The sequence below is a fragment of the Petromyzon marinus genome, chromosome 40 (genome assembly GCF_048934315.1).
Source record: "Petromyzon marinus isolate PM22_M1 ecotype Great Lakes invasive population chromosome 40, UKy_Petmar_22M1.pri1.0, whole genome shotgun sequence".
Taxonomy (NCBI): domain Eukaryota; kingdom Metazoa; phylum Chordata; class Hyperoartia; order Petromyzontiformes; family Petromyzontidae; genus Petromyzon; species Petromyzon marinus.
Genome location: NC_133706.1, coordinates 11,988,316 through 12,007,056, shown reverse-complemented (window position 1 = coordinate 12,007,056; position 18,741 = coordinate 11,988,316). Strand labels below are relative to the sequence as shown.

General features: G+C 47.9%; 1 protein-coding gene and 1 long non-coding RNA gene across 5 annotated transcripts in view; one reads left to right on the top strand and one right to left on the bottom strand.

The window, feature by feature from the left end:
- Positions 1 to 10,206, bottom strand: part of RASA1 (RAS p21 protein activator 1) — a 51,191-nt gene extending 40,985 nt beyond the window's left edge. Inside the window, exon 1 of one of the 4 annotated variants that reach the window (XM_076073147.1) lies at positions 9,964 to 10,206. In XM_076073147.1, coding sequence (XP_075929262.1) covers positions 9,964 to 10,160 — 197 coding nt within the window. In that variant the 5' untranslated portion in view covers positions 10,161 to 10,206. The remainder of the gene's footprint in view (positions 1 to 9,963) is intronic. The other 3 variants (XM_076073148.1, XM_032968907.2, XM_032968908.2) reach the window with 3 other exon arrangements.
- On the top strand, positions 10,064 to 13,573 carry LOC142930532 (uncharacterized). Its single transcript, XR_012946486.1, has 2 exons — positions 10,064 to 10,164; positions 12,839 to 13,573. It is a non-coding gene; the product is annotated as an uncharacterized LOC142930532 (long non-coding RNA).
- Positions 13,574 to 18,741: the final 5,168 nt, after the last annotated feature.

Here is an 18,741-nt window from a genome sequence, read left to right as displayed (position 1 = left end):
GCCCGTCCCCGTACCGCCCACGCCACCAGGAAAAAATAATAACTTTCCGCTCACGTGCACCGGTGCTCGCCGACGCCACCGCAGCGGCGGCGGGCACAGTTCCGGGGACGCCGAATCTCGATGGTACGGGGATCCAAACGGCCACGCGGCCGGCGCGAAGATCCGAGTCTAACCGTCGCTCCACCGCAGGGGTTTGGTGGCCACCCCGCTCGATTTTTCAGCGGAGTCTCGCGACGGCCGCGACGCGGTGAAGGAATGCGCAGCTGGCGATGCCGTGCATTCGTTAAGTGGGGAATGGGCATGGAATGATTTGGGCCCCCTCCCCTCCGAATTATTAGAAAAAAATTTTCACGCAGGGAAAGAAAACGCGTGGCACAGCATTCGCCTACTGAGCGTTAGTCCCTAAACTGTGGCATGAGAGTATTAGCCCATAAACTAGGAATGAGAACATTAGTTAATTTCTCCTTAATGACGGTAGTTGCTTTTAAGGTGACACGAAAACACATAACCGGTGGGCCACGAAAAGGCTACCCGTTTGCCACACATTGACATTTAGCTCCCGAACATATTGTCGTATGCAACCATAGAATAGAGCCTCAGTCCATAAAGTGGAGTGAGAGCATTTGTTGCTAAGCTGTGGCGTGAGTAGCCAAGAACTGTAAGCAAGGTTCCCCCTATGTCACTGTTTTTCCAGTAAGATTCAAAACATATATTTATGATCTAGCGCTCTGATATTTTACGACTTGTTTTTCAGTATGTATTATTTCTCACATGCCGCTTGTTCACATTTTCTCCGATTTATCTCTTTGCAATTCTTCAATTATTTTTCTCATTTTGTAATTACCTTTTTGGGAGGAATCTTGAGATGTTCCTTTCGCGAAGGTGTGACAAGATAACTATTGATCGATCTGCGTGAGGAGGGGAGGGAGGGGCATGATTTCATCCACGAATCGATGATTTGCCTCATTTGTACCGAAGCGTCCACAATGCATCATTGCCTGCACTGACTACCATTCTCGAGATGCAATGACATGTAGACGATATATACATCAGACCTGCTTCGAAACGCTTGCACCACCTTCCCGTCAAGTGCTAGCTACGTTCCTTCCAATCACTGGCCTAAAGAAAACCACAAATTGCATAACATTTGCATGAAGAACCAAGAGAACCAATTGTTATGTGCATATTCTGATACAGAAAGAAGCGTGTTATTTTTCATTACGCTTGTTCACCCATGAAAGTCTGACACAGACTCAAATGTTTTTCATGAGGGTCCTGCCACGTTTTTCGCCAAGTAATTTGCAGTTACTGTACATGTAATAATTTAACATTGTAATGCTTGGCCAACACCAATTACAATGTATGTGTTTATTTAGCTACGGGATGAACTGGAAACCAGAAAGAACACACGCAGAACCAGGGGAGAACATACAAACTCTAATTAGCAAGGTGCCCGAGTCTGGAATTGAACCCAGGTTTCTTGCTCTGAGGCCACACCTGTGTTACCACTGCACCGCCATGCCACCCCGTATTAATCCTGCCGCCCCTATAATAACCTTGATGCCCTATAATAACCCTGCTGAACAGGGTGATTTGTTTATCAGTGACTTCTTTGCATGCACACCCGAGTTAAATTTCACCAGCAGTGGACAACCTACGGACCGTGACTTCATTTCAAACGGCCTGAAAGCACATGAAACCTACCACCTTGAAACTGGCTGCAATGATAAGTACCCATCACTACAATCACCTTAGCAGCAACAAAGTAAAAGTGATTTCCCGCTCCACCGAGCATCATCACAACGGTGCTCATCTCCTCTTTACAATCCCGCTGAGCCAGTTGCAGAAATTCCACATTAAATAAGACATTGAGTATGTATTGGACAACCACCTAACAATCCTGTGTTCCTAATGTCAGCTGTCACTACAAACAGCCCTTGTAGTAACAGATGTGATTTGAATTTATGATTCGATCTGCAGTAAGGAAACTGTTTCCCACCGCCGCATAAGGTTTCCCCAACTCCTACCATTCAACGCATTCGTCAGTGACACTGCTCGCTCTTAAGGAAAAGTATATGACAAGGCGACGTTTCGGGAAATGGCCCTTCTTCAAAGCGTATAAAATCACATCGCACTCCCCACTATTGTGGGGCGCGGCGATCTTAGACGCGCGGTGCGTGGGATACACGCGGAGCGGTTACGCCCCCGGCTAGGATGGCCGGAAAGGAATCGCTTCCTACGCCCACGCACGCGCGAGTGCGAGAGAGAAACGTAGAAGCGATACATTTCGCTCGAGGTTCTGCAACCGCCTCGTGGCACCTGCTCTTCGCAATGCAACAAAAAAAACATCGTTGTGAAAAGCTGCAGCGTTGAGAAGAAACCTTCCGTGCGCTTTTAAAATAAAAATAAACAAAAAAATTAACGTGCGATGCTGCTGCTGTGGTGGCGGTGTTGGCAGCGATGCACAAGCACAAACAACAATAATCAAGAACACTGTCCTGCGGGATAAACCATTCAGCAATGTTGCCAGCAATGGCCCGACTGCAAGGTAAAGAAGGGTCATCTATTTACAAGAAAATATTCCTTCTAGGGCAGCGTTATTGACGAATGTGCCGAGTTTGTTATTTCTCTTGTTTGTTGCAATATTCCTTCATTTTAAACCGAAACAGAAGCCGGTCTTTGATTTGTTTTGCTCAGCAAGTACTCGATGGTGTGATGCAACTGATCTGGCAAAACAACGTAAAAGTGTGCATTGCACTGTTTTGGCCAGTGCAGCTGATGCAATACAAAATAATTCAACACATTCATAAATCACACTGTGGCCTTAAACGAAAAAAAACATATACGTCCGAATCGTCGCCTATGGCCATTCGCATGGCACACCTATGTGCAATGCAGAAGGTCCACTGCCCGGAACATCGCCTATTTTTTTCCTTTCAAGGCCACACACAGTGCTAGTCACGCGGAATGTGTCCAGTTGCTTTCGTTAGTTGTGCCTTGTGCACAAATTGATGTAGCACAAGGTGGTACTGACGGGCATGCACATTTCCTCCTGCATGCCGCGAAAGCTACCCTCCCTTCCGTATACAGAGAAGAACAACCCCAAGCACTGCTGCAGAGAGCGAGAGAGACTACTGGGTCTTGATTGGGATGGGCGGCGATTTTCTACAGCTACGATGGAAAAAGTGTTGCGCGTAGCAAGCGTCACGCTACAACGGTAGGGTTTCTGGCGACCACTGTCTGGGCTCACGTGCTTCCTTAAAGGGGGCGACTCGTGGTCAATTTGCTCGTCACAAGCCAGGAACGATCGAGGGGATTGGCGGGTGGCAGAGTTCAGGGGTCGTCTGTAATCGAGTGGATGGCGGTAACGACGGCGAGCATGCGTCCTGTCAGAAGGGCAGGTGGGCGGGCAAGGGGGTAGAGACTCAACCTCGACCCCGCCGTGCAGCTTTGGCAATTTAATTCAACGCCGCGTGACTGAGATAATTAAATGACTGACGGACAAAAAAAGGAATTAAAAAACGCATACAACTTCCATTATCGTAAGTGGCTGCTAGGGTTTTAGAAAATGTTTGACAATCGAGTCTTTAACCCGCGGACTCAAGGCTTCACCGCAGCAATAATACAACTTTCTGTATCAATAATATTAGGCTGCGGCCAGCCGCACAATCGTTGCCCTAAATAACGTGTACACGTAATTTTCAAAACCAGAGCGATTTCCTGCTCGAATGAGCAGAGGCAGCAGTCATCTTTCCAGTTACAGCCCTCAGCCAGTGATGGACATTCCACGTTCATATGGCAGGGGCTGATCTATACATAGGACAACCACTATTGAATTTCCCACAAAGTTGTAATAATTGTATTCATCCTGGAGGGATGTGAAGGGCTGAGTCAACCCCCCCCCCACCAACCAGGATGTGAACTCGCGACCTTCCGATTGCGAGCCGCTCGCTCTGCCGCAGAGCCACCTGGCCACTTGCACGGCGATTACGAGTGCACGTGTTATGAATGTGCTCGGAATTAATTGGTGACCACCATTCACCAAGAGGTGTTGGAGTCTGCTGTGGGACTATATGGCGGGCAGCAGAGGACCAGTGTAGCAAAACCCATTGTTCTACCGTACTTCTATGCTGCCACGTCCACGCTTCCCACGGCCACCTTCCCGCACACCGCCCAGTAGGAGGTAGCATTATCAAATAATCCCTGCGATGGGGATGGCTTTCATCCGGCAGCGGACTGCTATGTGGTGGGGTAGCAGACGGCAGTTCGACATAATCCATCGCTGTACTCCGCCTCTGAGATCCCCGCCGTGACCATCCCCGGTACTGCCCAGTGTGAGGAAGTACGGTCAAAACAACCCTCTACCCCCCCCACGACCCAAAAGGGGTTTGGTCGAGTGGCTGTGCCTGCACGTATGCCGCGGTCGGAACGTCGTCCTGCCGTTGAGCGGGCGCGGGATTTTGTGCGTTCTCCGTTGCATAACTGTCGGCATGAGCGACAGCAAACGGGCAAGTGCAACAGGTTCGGCCACAAAAGCCCGGGACGGGTATGCGGAGGGGGGAGGTGGAAGGGGGGGCAACAATTTCTTATTTCCCCCCCCCCCTTCTCGGCATGGCCGCAAGCAGCTGCCACATTGTTTACATTCCAGGAAGCAGGGACTCCTTGATTAACTGCAGACAGTCAGTTTCCTCCGGGCGGGCTCCACCGCGGACTGCCTACCCCATACACGCAGGGCCGGTATTTTTACGGAAGGTCGAGTATTAAAAAAAATTAACCTATCAGCACGTCCCCTTCCGGGAAGTGCACTTTCTTTCACCCTCTGGCAGCAGCAACCCTGGGTTTGGTTTTCCTTAATCGCCCCCCCCCCCCCCCAATATGAGAGGAGGTGGACAATGTTATCGCCCCGTGTGGGCGGCGGACAAAATCTGGGGGCGGTGACGTTCCATAGCGGGGAGGGCGATCGCCGCTCGTTGCCGAGGTCCACGGTTCGAACCCGGTAGGCCGGCCCAGGTTATTAGCGCGGTGGTGCACCAACCGAAAAACACTTAGGACGTGCGGTCTGCCGCACAATGGGCGTTAAAGATTCGGTGACGTTATTCAAAGAACGGCAGGCCATTGTGTGCCAGTGTCACGGCCAAATTTGCCATGTTTGAAAAATTACACCGCAAATTACTCAATTGGGATTACACGCACAGAGCAAGATTTCCTACTCCTGTGAAACTACTGCAGACCTGTCTCTGAAGCATAGTGCATATTTACGTGACAGCACTGCACTGTAGGAATGATTGAGCGAATACCAAATGTACTAATTATTATTAATGCATTGATGGGTTCAACAGACATGCAGTCACTAATCATGGGCAGAAAAGACATCGCCCACTGAATAACAAATGAAATAATAATCGTCATGAAGCGATTTCAATGCTGATGCAATGCTATGTACCGCTCTGCAACTGATATGAATCTTTGCAAACCTGCAATGCATCGTAATGTATTCAAAATTGCACTTTATGGAAGTGTTGAGATGCAAAATAGAATGCATCTTTATGTAAATAAATATTCAAAACCATTTTCTCATTGCACAGGCACCCACCCTCAACCCTCTGCTTGATGAGCACCAATTAGGCTGAAATTAATGATCAGCACCAGCGGTGGACGCAAGTCAACGAGTGGAAATCGACTGGGTCTTTGCGCAGAGAAACGAACCGACACCTCTGCGCCTTTGTATAACAGTGGCACACTGCAGATTTAGCTGTGCTGTAGCAAGGCAATCATTGCATTACACACACTGCTGTTACTCCCAGCTCTTGCCGCCCACCAAACTCGGCTTTAATTTCACGTATATATTTCCTTGATATTACTAATACGTTATTTCTCAGTCTGTGAACTATTGTCCTCTTCGTTTTGCTTCAGAACAGAGGAGGTGGATGGAGATTAGAAGATTTGGAGAACAGCATTGGGTGGAGGTGGCAGGTGATCATAAAGAGTGGGAGACATTGGGGGGGGGAGGCTGTTGCCAAAGCAATGGGATGTTCATCTTCGAGAGTTTGCCATTAAAGGTCGATGTCAAAGCCACTCAACCACTGGATCATCGTCACTTCATCCCGTTCGCTCGGGCTTCTTCATCCACCTTCTAGCCATCACGAGGGACAGTCCTCAAAAATGTAGGAAGCTGTCTGCTGGGCAGCTCCAGTCGCGTGTAGGCACACAAACCAAGATGGTGCGCTTCTGCGGCTGTCTGAAACGCTCTTCCTTCCGATGTTAAGAAACCATTGGAGCTTTGCACTTTTAAATCTATATTGAAAACTCATTCCTTTAACACTATTTTTTGTTGCCCGTTCCCCACACCTCCGATTAGCGTGGTTGGCCACATACGGTACGAAATAATTTCAATGTACATGCATGCATTAGCATGCCAAGACGCCCATTGCTACACACCCAGTTAAGTCGGTCCCAGGCGATCTGGCGAGCTGGTGCCCATGTCCACGTGTGAGCCAGTGGGATGTGAGACGAAAGAAACCGGTGTCTATGCCTATGCTGCCCTCATATATCGTATTGTACCACTCATTACTCCGTTCGCCACTGTTTACTTAGTGTGGCGCTATTGTAACAATAATCATCATCATATTTCTCGTGCAAATGAAATGTGTATCACTTTGCAGAAGGCGACAGTGGTCGTGCTGCGGAGGCAAATACCACACGGCACACGCACGGCTCTTTTTGTCAATCACCTGCTGGAAGAAGGCCTCCCCACGCCATGAAGGTCGTGGGGTTTATTTTACCATACCTCACCGCCGTGATCGGGGAGCATAGACGCGGTAGTGTACAGTACAAAAATGGAATTTGCTGCACTGCCCTCTGTGGCCCATGACATAGCCCCGCACCCTAGAAGCACCTACTGTGCACGGGGTTTGCACATCCAAGCACCATCCAGGCTCAAACCTGCTTAGCTTCCATGATCTGATGAGTGATGTCATCATAAAGCTCCCCCCCCTACTATAGCAATATGGAATCCATCACATTGCCTGACTTTATAATTTTCCATGTGGACTGAAACACGCTACTTGTCAGTAAAACATATTTTACGTTACTCCTTGTCATTTTGGTGACCCAGGTCCCGCCTGCAAATCAGACTCTATTCTCGTGTGAGTTCTCATCTGCTTCAACAAAATAAACCCGAAACACTGCAGTGACCGCATCTTGCAAACTAACGGTGCCATCGCCGTTTACACCTGGCCGTGTAGTCCACTGGCAAAGACATAAGTCCCCCGTATAGCCTGTAACAGACATGTTGGGGCAAGTTGCTATGAAGGCTGGCACAGCACACGAATAGGTGGGTAACCAGTACCACGCCCGGCCGCCTTTGTCTCCCCAGTGGCGACATTAATACATCACGCCAGCTGAGCCGACCTAGGGTAGGCCCTGGACCGGTGCAGATAATTGTCACTGGCGTTGGCCGAGAGCGGAAATCGAACCCGGGTCGCCGGGTACATGGCGCAACGCGTTAACCGCTGCACGACCGTCCAATGAGACAAGCAACACAAATCATTTGAGAAGATCAACAAACGCACCGGGGTCATGGCGTTTCCTCACAACGCTCCTTTTCCAGCCGCATCTGAATTTACCAAAGCAAGGCCTGCAAACTGTTGGCCTGCTCTAACGATACGAATGCAAGTTTTGTTTGAGTCGTGTTGTGTTGATCCACTGCTGGACTAGGGCCTCCCCGCGCCGTGCGGGTAATGGGGGGGGGGGGCTACGTGACCACACTCCACCACTGTAGTCTTTGCGGATTGATGAAGGAGCGCACCCCAAGACGATGGGAGCATAGACCTACAGTACAAATCAATAGATATGGCTGCACTGCCCTCTGCTGCACAACCACGTAGCCTAACCTAAGTTTGCAGGTCTTATAGGCTGCATATGGCTATGTTAGTCATGCCTCCATTTAACTGTTATTTAATGCTTAATGTATTACATCTATTAGCTTAGAACGTTGTGTTTGCATTGTTTTACTTGTGTTCAACGCTCTTAGTTGCCACCCATTTAGTACGCAGGCAAAAATCTGTCAAAACTTGACCCCTCCCCCCTCCCTGTACGCACGTGGATTTTTTACAGCCCCCCCCCCCCGAATCCTATGTTATAACGGACGGTATTTAATCCACGCAGAAACGATCAAGGATTAATAATATTAACGTGTTTAAGCAAACAGATAGTCCACCACCGGACTATCTAACTCATTTGAAGGCCAATGTAGACAATTATTATCGAGGCTTCACCCCCCCCCACCCCGTTTCCTATGCGTACACTGTCAGTAGACCCCCCCATATGCAAGCGAACGCATTTGGGTTAACCCCCTTCCAATCTCCATGCGTACGTACTAAATGGATGGCCCCGAAATGGATGGCCCTTAATTTAGAATCAACCTGTTTGAGACCCAGGTTTCCCGTGGGAATTTTTTTTTAAAATAACTTTATATTCTCCATTAGACTCTCACCTGGTTTAAAGGTCTCTGTGTTTTACTTCTCCAGAGGGGCGTCTCACCATCGCCATCATCTGAACGGCCAGAATCTATTCAAACGAGGAATTGTCTTCATCACCATCAGCTCTGGTCGCGCCACTGCCGGATAAATGCCCTCTCCCCCAAGCCGATACCAACTGACGGTCCGGCGAAGTAATTCAACCGCCGTGTTTTGAACTTCTTTCGCACCGTACGCAGCCAACCGTGCTGATCGGCGGTAATAATCCGACCCAGTCACCTGGGCACGAGCGAATATCATCGCTCCAATCTCTTCTCTGGATATCCTTCCAGACGCGTTCACCATTTCCCCGGCTGCCGCTCCGTTATTGTTCTTCACCGTGGGCCATCATCGGTCCCTTCGAGCGACGACGCGTCCCTCTGCCCCCCACAATCCCCTCTTCGAAAACACAACGAGCCGTCAATGTGTTCTAGAATCCACGTGTTCCTCTTTCTGTCTCTCAACGTAATGCCAAGGACCTGCATCGCTCCGTGCTTTGGATACTTTGCAGTTTTTGTTCCCTGTTTTTTTGTGTTTGTTAATTGAGGACCGTGTTTCCGAACCCTAGGAGTTTAGGGCTGCTTCTCTTGTTTTAACGAAGGCCCAGTTTTGCTCTTCACAAACGTTACAACAACAAAAATCACATCTCAATGAGTGTGATTCATTGGTTAACATATTTAACCTGGGAAATCATTGGAGATGGAACATCTCGTTTGCGATGGGTGTCCCGGGGATGTTAATTGACACACACACACACGGCGAATCACAATGCGACCTCCACTTCAAACCACCTGGATTTTATTGAGGCCACCAAGCGCGCATGCGATGCGTGCGTGTAAGGGCATCGTCGAATGCAACGCCATCAATTGCTGTACTGTACTTCTATGGGCCATCGGTGGAAATTCCTCATTCGCATGGGCGGCGAAGCCTGTGGGAAAAGGACCACGCCACGCGTTGCTGGCGTCCTAACAAAGCGGTACTCCTCGTTTATCGACCGCGAGGAGGCGGAGGATGATTGGGCTCGGCCTCAACAACCACGTAATTGCATCGCGGCGCTAATGCGATGGAATGCACGGCGACCCGCGGGAAACGGCCTCTCAACGCCCCACTCTCGCCGCACAGACACCGATAGCCTCGGCAACTCGTCGCTTCGCACCTCGACGGCGACGTTTGCCCGCACCTAATTCGGTAGAATCCGTCAACAAAAAAAAGTATTTACGTTGAGGAGATGAGGGGGCCCCTCTCCCGTATTCAACCATTGCGGGTAGGCGGCCGCGCGAAAACCTCGCGGGCGGCCCCTGTGCGCATGCGCGGCCCCCGACCCGCCTGCGTTGACCGCCGAGCGGACGCGCATGCGCGATCGCCGCGCCCGCGACTTCGGTGACGGTGGCCCGACAATGGCACGGTTGTTGGGTTGGAGGTGGTGAGTGGGGGGGTTAGCGCTCACTGGTTCTGAGGCGGCGCCTCGAGCGGCACGTCCAGCTCCTCCTCGTCGAACTCCTGGCCGTCCTCCTCGCCGCCCGCGGCGCTCGACGACGCGGGGCCGTTGTCCTCGGCCGCGGCGCGCGAAGGCAGCGACGCGGCGAGGGCCGCCATCCCCGCCGCCAAGCGCGAGTCCCCGCCCGGGCCGCCGACTTCCGCCATCTTGGTGAGGGAGGGGGTGAGGGGAGTGGGAGGGTGAGGGAGGGGAGGGAGGAAGGGGGTGGGGGGGATTCCAGGCGAGAGCGGTGGAGCGCCGAGCAGTGCGGGCGCATCGATCGCTCGGCCGCGAAAAGGGAAGAGAGGCGGAGCGCCGAGTGTATCGATTGGGGGGTGGGGGGCGTGGATAGACCCATACCCACTCTTTGGTTCTATTGGGTAAAGTCACGTAGGTGAAAATAAAATAACAAAAAATCACGACGTTTCGGCCACAACACAAGCGGCCTTCATCAGGTGAAGGGACGAGACTGTCTGGAGGACAGCGCTGGAGTGGAAGAAGCCACGCTTAGATCACGACCTTTAAGCTGTGTGAGAAGAAAAAGACCACGCGCCTTGACAAAGGAATTAGCATAAAATTTAGCATTGAAATGGCTCATTGAAATAGCTAAGTTAAAGTATACACATCCGCAGAGGTACACACCTGATGATGATTGCTTGTGTTGCAGTCGAAACGTCGTGAGAATTTTATTGTTTTATATTTTTATTATTTTATTGTTTCCCTTCTATGTGACTTTACCGAAAGAACCAATAATATATACCATACCTCTTAATTGATCAATCAGTTTTCGTTGAAACCTGCTGCCAGGCCACCAAGATTATACGGCTTACCAAAAATACATAAAGTAGATACACCCCTTCGTCCCATCGTCTCTACTATCAACTCCCCCACCTAGAAACTGGCTCGTTTTTTGTCTGAAATCCTGCGGCCTTACACTGGAAAAAACACCTCTGCGGTACAAAATTCTACTCACCTGGTATCGACAATCAAGGGTATTTCCCTGTCCCCAGACGACCTGCTTGTCAGTTTCGATGTAGTTTCCTTATTCACCAAAGTTCCTGTACCTGACACCATCGCAATCATTGAAGACTTGGTTCATCAAGGACTAAGCACTGAGGTACCCCCCCTGGTGAGACACTGCTTAACCAATACATATTTCACTTGGAATGGAACTTTCTACAAACAAACTGAGGGCACCCCAATGGGCTCCCCCCTATCTCCGGTTGTAGCCAACATTTTCACGGAGAAATTTGAGACTGACGCCATCCAGACTGCCACTCTGCGCCCAACCTTATGGAAGAGGTACGTGGATGACAGTTTTGTCATCTGGCTACAAGGCCAGCCTGCTCTAGACCAATTCCTCGACCACATCAATTCCATACACCCAGCCATCAGATTTACCATGGAAGTCGAAAAAGATGGCAAGCTACCTTTTTTGGATGTCCTAATAAAAAAGAGACCTGATGGTTCAATGAGCCACAATTGTCTACAGGAAAGCTACCCATACGGTTGCTTACCTGAAACCGGATTACCATCCACCATCCATCCCAGAAGAATTCCCTCATCAAGACTCTGTACCATAGAGCCCAATGCATATCCGACCAGGAACACACAGCCAGTGAACTCAAGCACGTACACCAAGCTCTTAAGGCTAATGGTTACTCCGACTACACAATCCGCAAAGCTATCACTCCAACCATGAAGAAGGACCCTCTTGAGCCTTTCAAAACCATCACTTTACCCTACATTGCGGGGATCACAAAAAAGATCTCCAAAATCTTGAATAAACACAAGATCCAGGTCCGATTCAACACATGACATAAAATCCGTGATCTGGTTCCGTCTGTAAAAGATGTGATTCCGAACATACAGTACCCTGGCGTCTACAAACTAAGTTGCCTCTGTGGTAGTAGTTACATTGGAGAAACCAAACGACATGTCTCGGACCGCATTCGTGAACACAAAGCAGACCTAAAACACGGAAGGACCAACACCTCGGCCGTGGCAGATCACTGTTATAATTCAGTAGGCTCACATGACATTGACTTTTCCAAGACAGAGGTTCTTTGTAAGCCATCTGGCTACCATGAGAGATTCGTTCATGAGGCTATCCACATATACAAACAGAGACAATTTCAACCGAGAAGATGGATTCTGGCTTAGCAATCATTGGAAGGATTTGATAAACCATTTCGGGTCTTAATTGATTGTTCACGCTTACAGTGGCTTTCAGATCGCAACCATTATTTTCGTCTCCCCCCTCCCCTTTTCCGAACATAGATGGACTCGTCCACCTGAATAACTGCCAAATCGCTCTCCGTGGCGCTAAAGTTAAAAAAACTACCACTTTTTTCAAATTTTCTTGCTGTGGTTTTCACACCTGATGATGATTGCTTGTGTTGCAGTCGAAACGTCGTGAGAATTGTATTGTTTTATATTTTTATTATTTTATTGTTTCCCTTCTACTTGACTTTACCGAAAGAACCAATAATATATACCACACCTGTCAACACTACACTATACCATACCTATCAACCCATGTGGTTTACCCCCTATTCTTGTACAGGGAAATTTATTTTCAGATCCATACGGCATACAGCCGTTTCAATACGGGCAAAAAATAAATAACAATTGTTGATTTACGCCATTGGAACCTCCTTTGCCAGTAGCAAAACATGATCATTGGTTCTTTACCCTTTTATCTGGCAACAAAACTGACACCTTTTTTTTACAAGGAGTCATGTTTGCATTGACCACAATACATGCGGTCGGAATACAAACAAAAAACATAACTCTGATAATGTATGCACTGTCTTTGAAATTGATTTCTCCACGCCCGAGACAGCTTTCCTTAGAGCCCAGTCTCACGTTGGTGTTGGACCAGATGACGCCAAAAGACGCACAACTCAAAGACAATGCACCATCAGAGTATGCGAGCTCGGGGTAAGCATTTACACCATTGGAACCTCCTTTACCAGTAGTAAAATGATAATTGTTTTTTACCATTTTATCTGGCAACAAAACTGACATCTGGTCCAACACCATGTGAGACTAGGCTCTAAGGAAAGCTGTCTCGGGTGTGGACCAATCAATTTCAAGGACAGTGCATACATTATCAGAGTTATGTTTTTTGTTTGCATTCCGACCGCAGGTATTGTGGTCAATGCAAACATGACTCCTTGTAAAAAAAAGTGTCAGTTTTGTTGCCAGATAAAAGAGTAAAAAAACAATGATCAATTTTTGATTTGTTTGTGTCTCCCTCGTGATGGTGCTTTGTAGGATGAACGTTGAAATTTGCAACCAATAAGTTCTGAATTGGTCTGTAATAAGGTGGGCACAGGTCAGGGGTTGATAGGTCTGTAGACCGGGCAGGAGAGTGAGAATCCATGGATTGGAAAGAGAGTTGAGCAGTGGCGGTTCGTGCCATTGCCACGAGGTGGCGCTGTTGTGAGTGACCTCTGAAAAGATGGTGTTCTCGTTAATAATCTCGTCGTGTTATTGGCCTACCCGTCAAAGTGATGTAACTGTGTTATCTACCAACAGTGAGGCGTATATAAACAATACAAAAAATAACAAAGTACTCAGATGCCTTCCCCATGACCCTCAAGTCCACACTACACAACTTTGACACTGCCAAAAGCTTAGAGCGTGTAGACCGTGACCTGCTTTATTTCCACAGTGCCACCTCGCGTTGTGACATCGTCTCTCATCACAGCCACGCTTTTCACCACCCTGAATGGGTCTCAAACGGCGTGGCTACAATGCTAGAAGCTGATCGCAATGGCTGAAGGGAAATGTCTCACTCGGACGCCTTCACAGCCACCCCGAGACACATCATACCGTGGCATTGCAGTGGTTTCTAATATGAACTTAAAATGGTATTTTCATTAGGCAATTCACGTTGAAAGAATCATCATACTTTAAAAAAACACAAAACAATCTTGACTTAAAGCTTTCATGACTGCAGGAATTCATATTCTTTGGGTGTTTTGGTAAAAGTCACGTAGGTAGGTTGAAAGAAAATAACAAAAAACTACGTCGTTTTGATCACAACACCAGCGATGGTCATCAGGAGAAAAGCTGCTGAGGCAGGCTGTTTTAAAGGTTTAAAATGGGTGTAGCCCAAGGGTCACAAACTAAATGGGCAGGGCTAGTGATGTTAATGTGAGAGATTAGCATGTTAATGTAATATCGGAGAGCAACATCCACAAAGGTGTGGAGGTGGCTATGTTAAAGTGAGAGATTAGCATGTTAATTGTAGGATCGCAGAACCTCTGCCGCGTTGGCACGCAAGGTGGCTGTGTTAGTGTGAGAAATTTAACCTGTTTATGTAAAATCAGAGAGCCGAAAATAACATCGGGAAGGTAGGGTGTAAACATTACAGCCAGTTATGATTTAAACTGGTTGATAACGTCCTTCCAATGAGTGCTCAGTTTGTACACGTCTTCTCAGTTGAAATTGTGTCTATGTTTATAAATATGGATGGCTTCATGAACGAATCTTTGTTGTTAGCCAGTGGGTTTGCAAAGTACCTTCGTCTTGGAGAAATCTATTTCGTGTGTGCCCACAGCATTAAAACAATGATCAGCCACGGCCGAGGTATTGGTCCGTGTTTCAGATTTGCCTTATGTTCACGAACACGGTCTGAGACGCATCGCTTAGTTTCCCCAATGTAGCTACTGCCGCAGACACAGCTTAGTTTGTAGACGCCGGGGTATTGCATGTCAGGGATCACATCCTTCACAGATGGGATCAGATCACGAATTTTATGTACTGTGTTAAATCGGACCTGGATCGTGTGTTTGTTCATGATTTTGGAAATCTTTTTGGTGACCCCTGCCATACATAGCAGAGACCCATAGCCTGTCAGAAACCCACAGACTCACACAGAGACCCATAGGCTCACAAAGAGACCCACAGACTCACACAGAGACCCCATAGAGCTGCCTCGAGTTTCCCACCGTCTGTTCTTAGGTTTCCCTCCCCCTTGGTCGCTTGTATCATGTAAACCACGCGAACTTGGATAGGATTAGTGGCCATGGGAGGTAATGACAGGGGAGTGGGCCTACAGTGCGAAGGGACTAGTGGTCACGGGACGTAATGACAGGGGAGTCAGCTGAGTACGAAAGGGACTGGTGGCTACGGGAATGATCGAGAAGGGGAGCGTGGTCAGGTGAAGGAAGAGTCCGGGAGGAGTCTGCCGGTGGAGCGAGTGTCTAGAGTCGGCGAGAATGATCGAGAAGGGGGGCGTGGCCTCATGTCGGTATAAAAGGGGGAGATGCGCGGGAGACTCGGGGCTGTTGCAGTGGGGGTCTCCACCTGTTCAAATTAATGCGTCTTCAATAAAGAAGCCATCTCAAGAGAAGTGTGTTATGTCGTCTTTACATCTGCAACACTCACCTGCCATGTTTTCTTCCCAACCTCCAAGTTAACTTATCCTCCCCCATCCTGCACACGCGTCCCACCCAGAGCAACTGATTTTGCCGAATCCATATCTACAACTCACCTGCCCCATGTTCTCCTCCGGAACGTGCGGCTTCGCACGTCTTGACACGACATTCCTCGCATCTCTCAGTTGTAATGATCAGATGCTTACTCCTGCACAATTGACACACGTCGAACTGAACACCCGATCTTTAGTTGATATGCTTTGGCATTTTTCATCCCCAGAAGCTTCAATACACAGACCTCCTCCGCCTTGTAAATGCCCAGAATGCTTTGCATATCCGTGGCCATATCACAGTTGCTGCCAGACATTGCCACCAACCACCATCAGGACTCAAAACTTGCGATGCTCCGTCATTCTCTTACTACGATCTCATGGAACACGCACTGGGTAACCTTAAAGCAGTGGTTTTTAACATTTACTGCAGCCTACACGCCCAGGTTAAGAACCACTGCCTTAGAAGGACCTCGCATGCATGTTCGGCTCGTTTCTTGCGGACCTGTGTCAATCCACTGTTAGATGAAGGCCATCGCAAGCCATGTCAAGTCACAGCGACCGTTTTGACTACTCTTCACCATTGCTGATCAATGCGGGTTGGCGAAGGAGGGAGCCAAGAACCGGCTCGGATATCGATGACGGCTGTGACCACGGGATCAGTGCCAGATTATCTTCGTAGCAAAAGTAGCATATGCTACGGGTCCCGCACTTTCAAGGACCCCCCCCCCCCGCGCTAAATGCTTTCAAGCTATCAATTCTGGTTCAGTGATTCTACACTTGCTCTATTACTATAGTACTATAACGCCTTCAACTTTTACAAACGACTGGGTGTTTAAGGTTAGCTATTTGTCGTATTATCTGGCCGTATAGCAAATGAAAAAATGAAATTACTTTACTGTGAAAGTAAAAAAATGTGTTTTAATATTTGTAGTTTTTATTTTATTTAGGGCCCTTTTATAACATATGCTACAGGCCCCACACTAGCTTAATCCGGCACTGCACGGGATCCGTCCTCCTATCGTCGTGCCCCGCACCCCGCGTGGCCCCGCGTGTTTAACACTCGACAGACGATCATAATCTGTAAATGCATTGCGTTTTTGGGGGAGTTTCTTATGAACAGCATCGTGGAGCGAATCGTCGCGAATTAACGGCGTAATTGAACAGCCCTCGCTCGCAGCGTCAAGTACCCAATGGAACCATGGCTGGGTGTGGTCTCACGATGCACCTCGCCTCTTGTTCGCGTAGGTCAGTATTTGCAGAGGCTCTGCAGGTCAGTATCATGGGACCTTTGTGCCAGTATCAAAAGTATAAAAATAATAATAGGTTTTACCCTTTCTGGCAATAATACAGGTCTTAAGACGTTCAAACACAAAATAGATACTCTCTGCAAGGAATTAAGTCTGCTTTAACCACACGTACATCATTAGACCTCTTTTGCCAGTACCAAAATATAATAATAGGGGTTTTTCCCCTTTTTCTGGCAACAAAACTGAAACATTTTTACGAGGATTCATGTCTGCATTAACCACAATACCTGCAGTCAAAATGCAAACAAAAAACATACTATGATAAAAAACAGTGAGGGAAAAAAGTATTTGTTCCCCTGCTGATTTTGTACGTTTGCCCACTGACAAAGAAATGATCAGTCTATAATTTTAATGGTAGGTTTATTTGAACAGTGAGAGACAGAATAACAACAAAAACATCCAGAAAACGCATTGCAAAAATGTTATAAATTGATTTGCATTTTAATGAGGGAAATAAGTATTTGACCCCTCTACAAAACATGACTTAGTACTTGGTGGCAAAACCCTTGTTGGCAATCACAGAGGTCAGACGTTTCTTGTAGTTGGCCACCAGGTTTGCACACATCTCAGGAGGAATTTTATCCCACTCCTCTTTGCAGATCTTCTCCAAGTCATTAAGGTTTCGAGGCTGACGTTTGGCAACTCGAACCTTCAGCTCCCTCCACAGATTTTCTATGAGATTAAGGTCTGGAGACTGGCTAGGCCACTCCAGGACCTTAATGTGCTTTTTCTTGAGCCACTCCTTTGTTGCCTTGGCCGTGTGTTTTGGGTCATTGTCATGCTGGAATACCCATCCACGATCCATTTTCAATGCCCTGGCTGAGGGAAGGAGGTTCTCACCCAAGATTTGACGGTACATGGCCCCGTCCATCGTCCCTTTGATGCGGTGAAGTTGTCCTGTTCCCTTAGCAGAAAAACACCCCTAAAGCATGTTTCCACCTCCATGTTTGATGGTGGGGATGGTGTTCTTGGGGTCATAGGCAGCATTCCTCCTCCAAACACGGCGAGTTGAGTTGATGCCAAAGAGCTCCATTTTGGTCTCATCTGACCACAACACTTTCACCCAGTTGTCCTCTGAATCATTCAGATGTTCATTGGCAAACTTCAAACGGGCATGTATATGTGCTTTCTTGAGCAGGGGGGACCTTGCGGGCGCTGCAGGATTTCAGTCCTTCACGGGGTAGTGTTACCAATTGTTTTCTTGGTGACTGGTCCCAGCTGCCTTGAGATCATTGACAAGATCCTCCCGTGTAGTTCTGGGCTGATTCCTCACCGTTCTCATGATCATTGCAACTCCACGAGTTGAGATCTTGCATGGAGCCCCAGGCCGAGGGAGATTGACAGTTATTTTGTTTCTCCCATTTGCGAATAATCGCACCAACTGTTGTCACCTTCTCAGCAAGCTGCTTGGCAATGGTCTTGTAGCCCATTCCAGCCTTGTGTAGGTCTACAATCTTGTCCCTGACATCCTTGGAGAGCTCTTTGGTCTTGGCCATGGTGGAGAGTTTGGAATCTGATTGATTGCTTCTGTGGACAGGTGTCTTTTATACAGGTAACAAGCTGAGATTAGGAGCACTCCCTTTAAGAGTGTGCTCCTAATCTCAGCTAGTTACCTGTATAAAAGACACCTGGGAGCCAGAAATCTTTCTGATTCAGAGGGGGTCAAATACTTATTTCCCTCATTAAAATGCAAATCAATTTATAACATTTTTGACATGCGTTTTTCTGGATTTTGTTGTTGTTATTCCGTCTCTCACTGTTCAAATAAACCTACCATTAAAATTATAGACTGATCATTTCTTTGTCAGTGGGCAAACGTACAAAATCAGCATGGGATCAAATACTTTTTTCCCCTCACTGTATGCATTGTCCTTGAAACTGATTGCATGTTTGACACTGGTGAGGCTTGATCATAAAGAAGGCTGTCTAATGTAGGCCAACCAATTTAAAAGAAAATGCATGTTAACAGCATGTTTGTTTGCATGTTCACCGCATGTA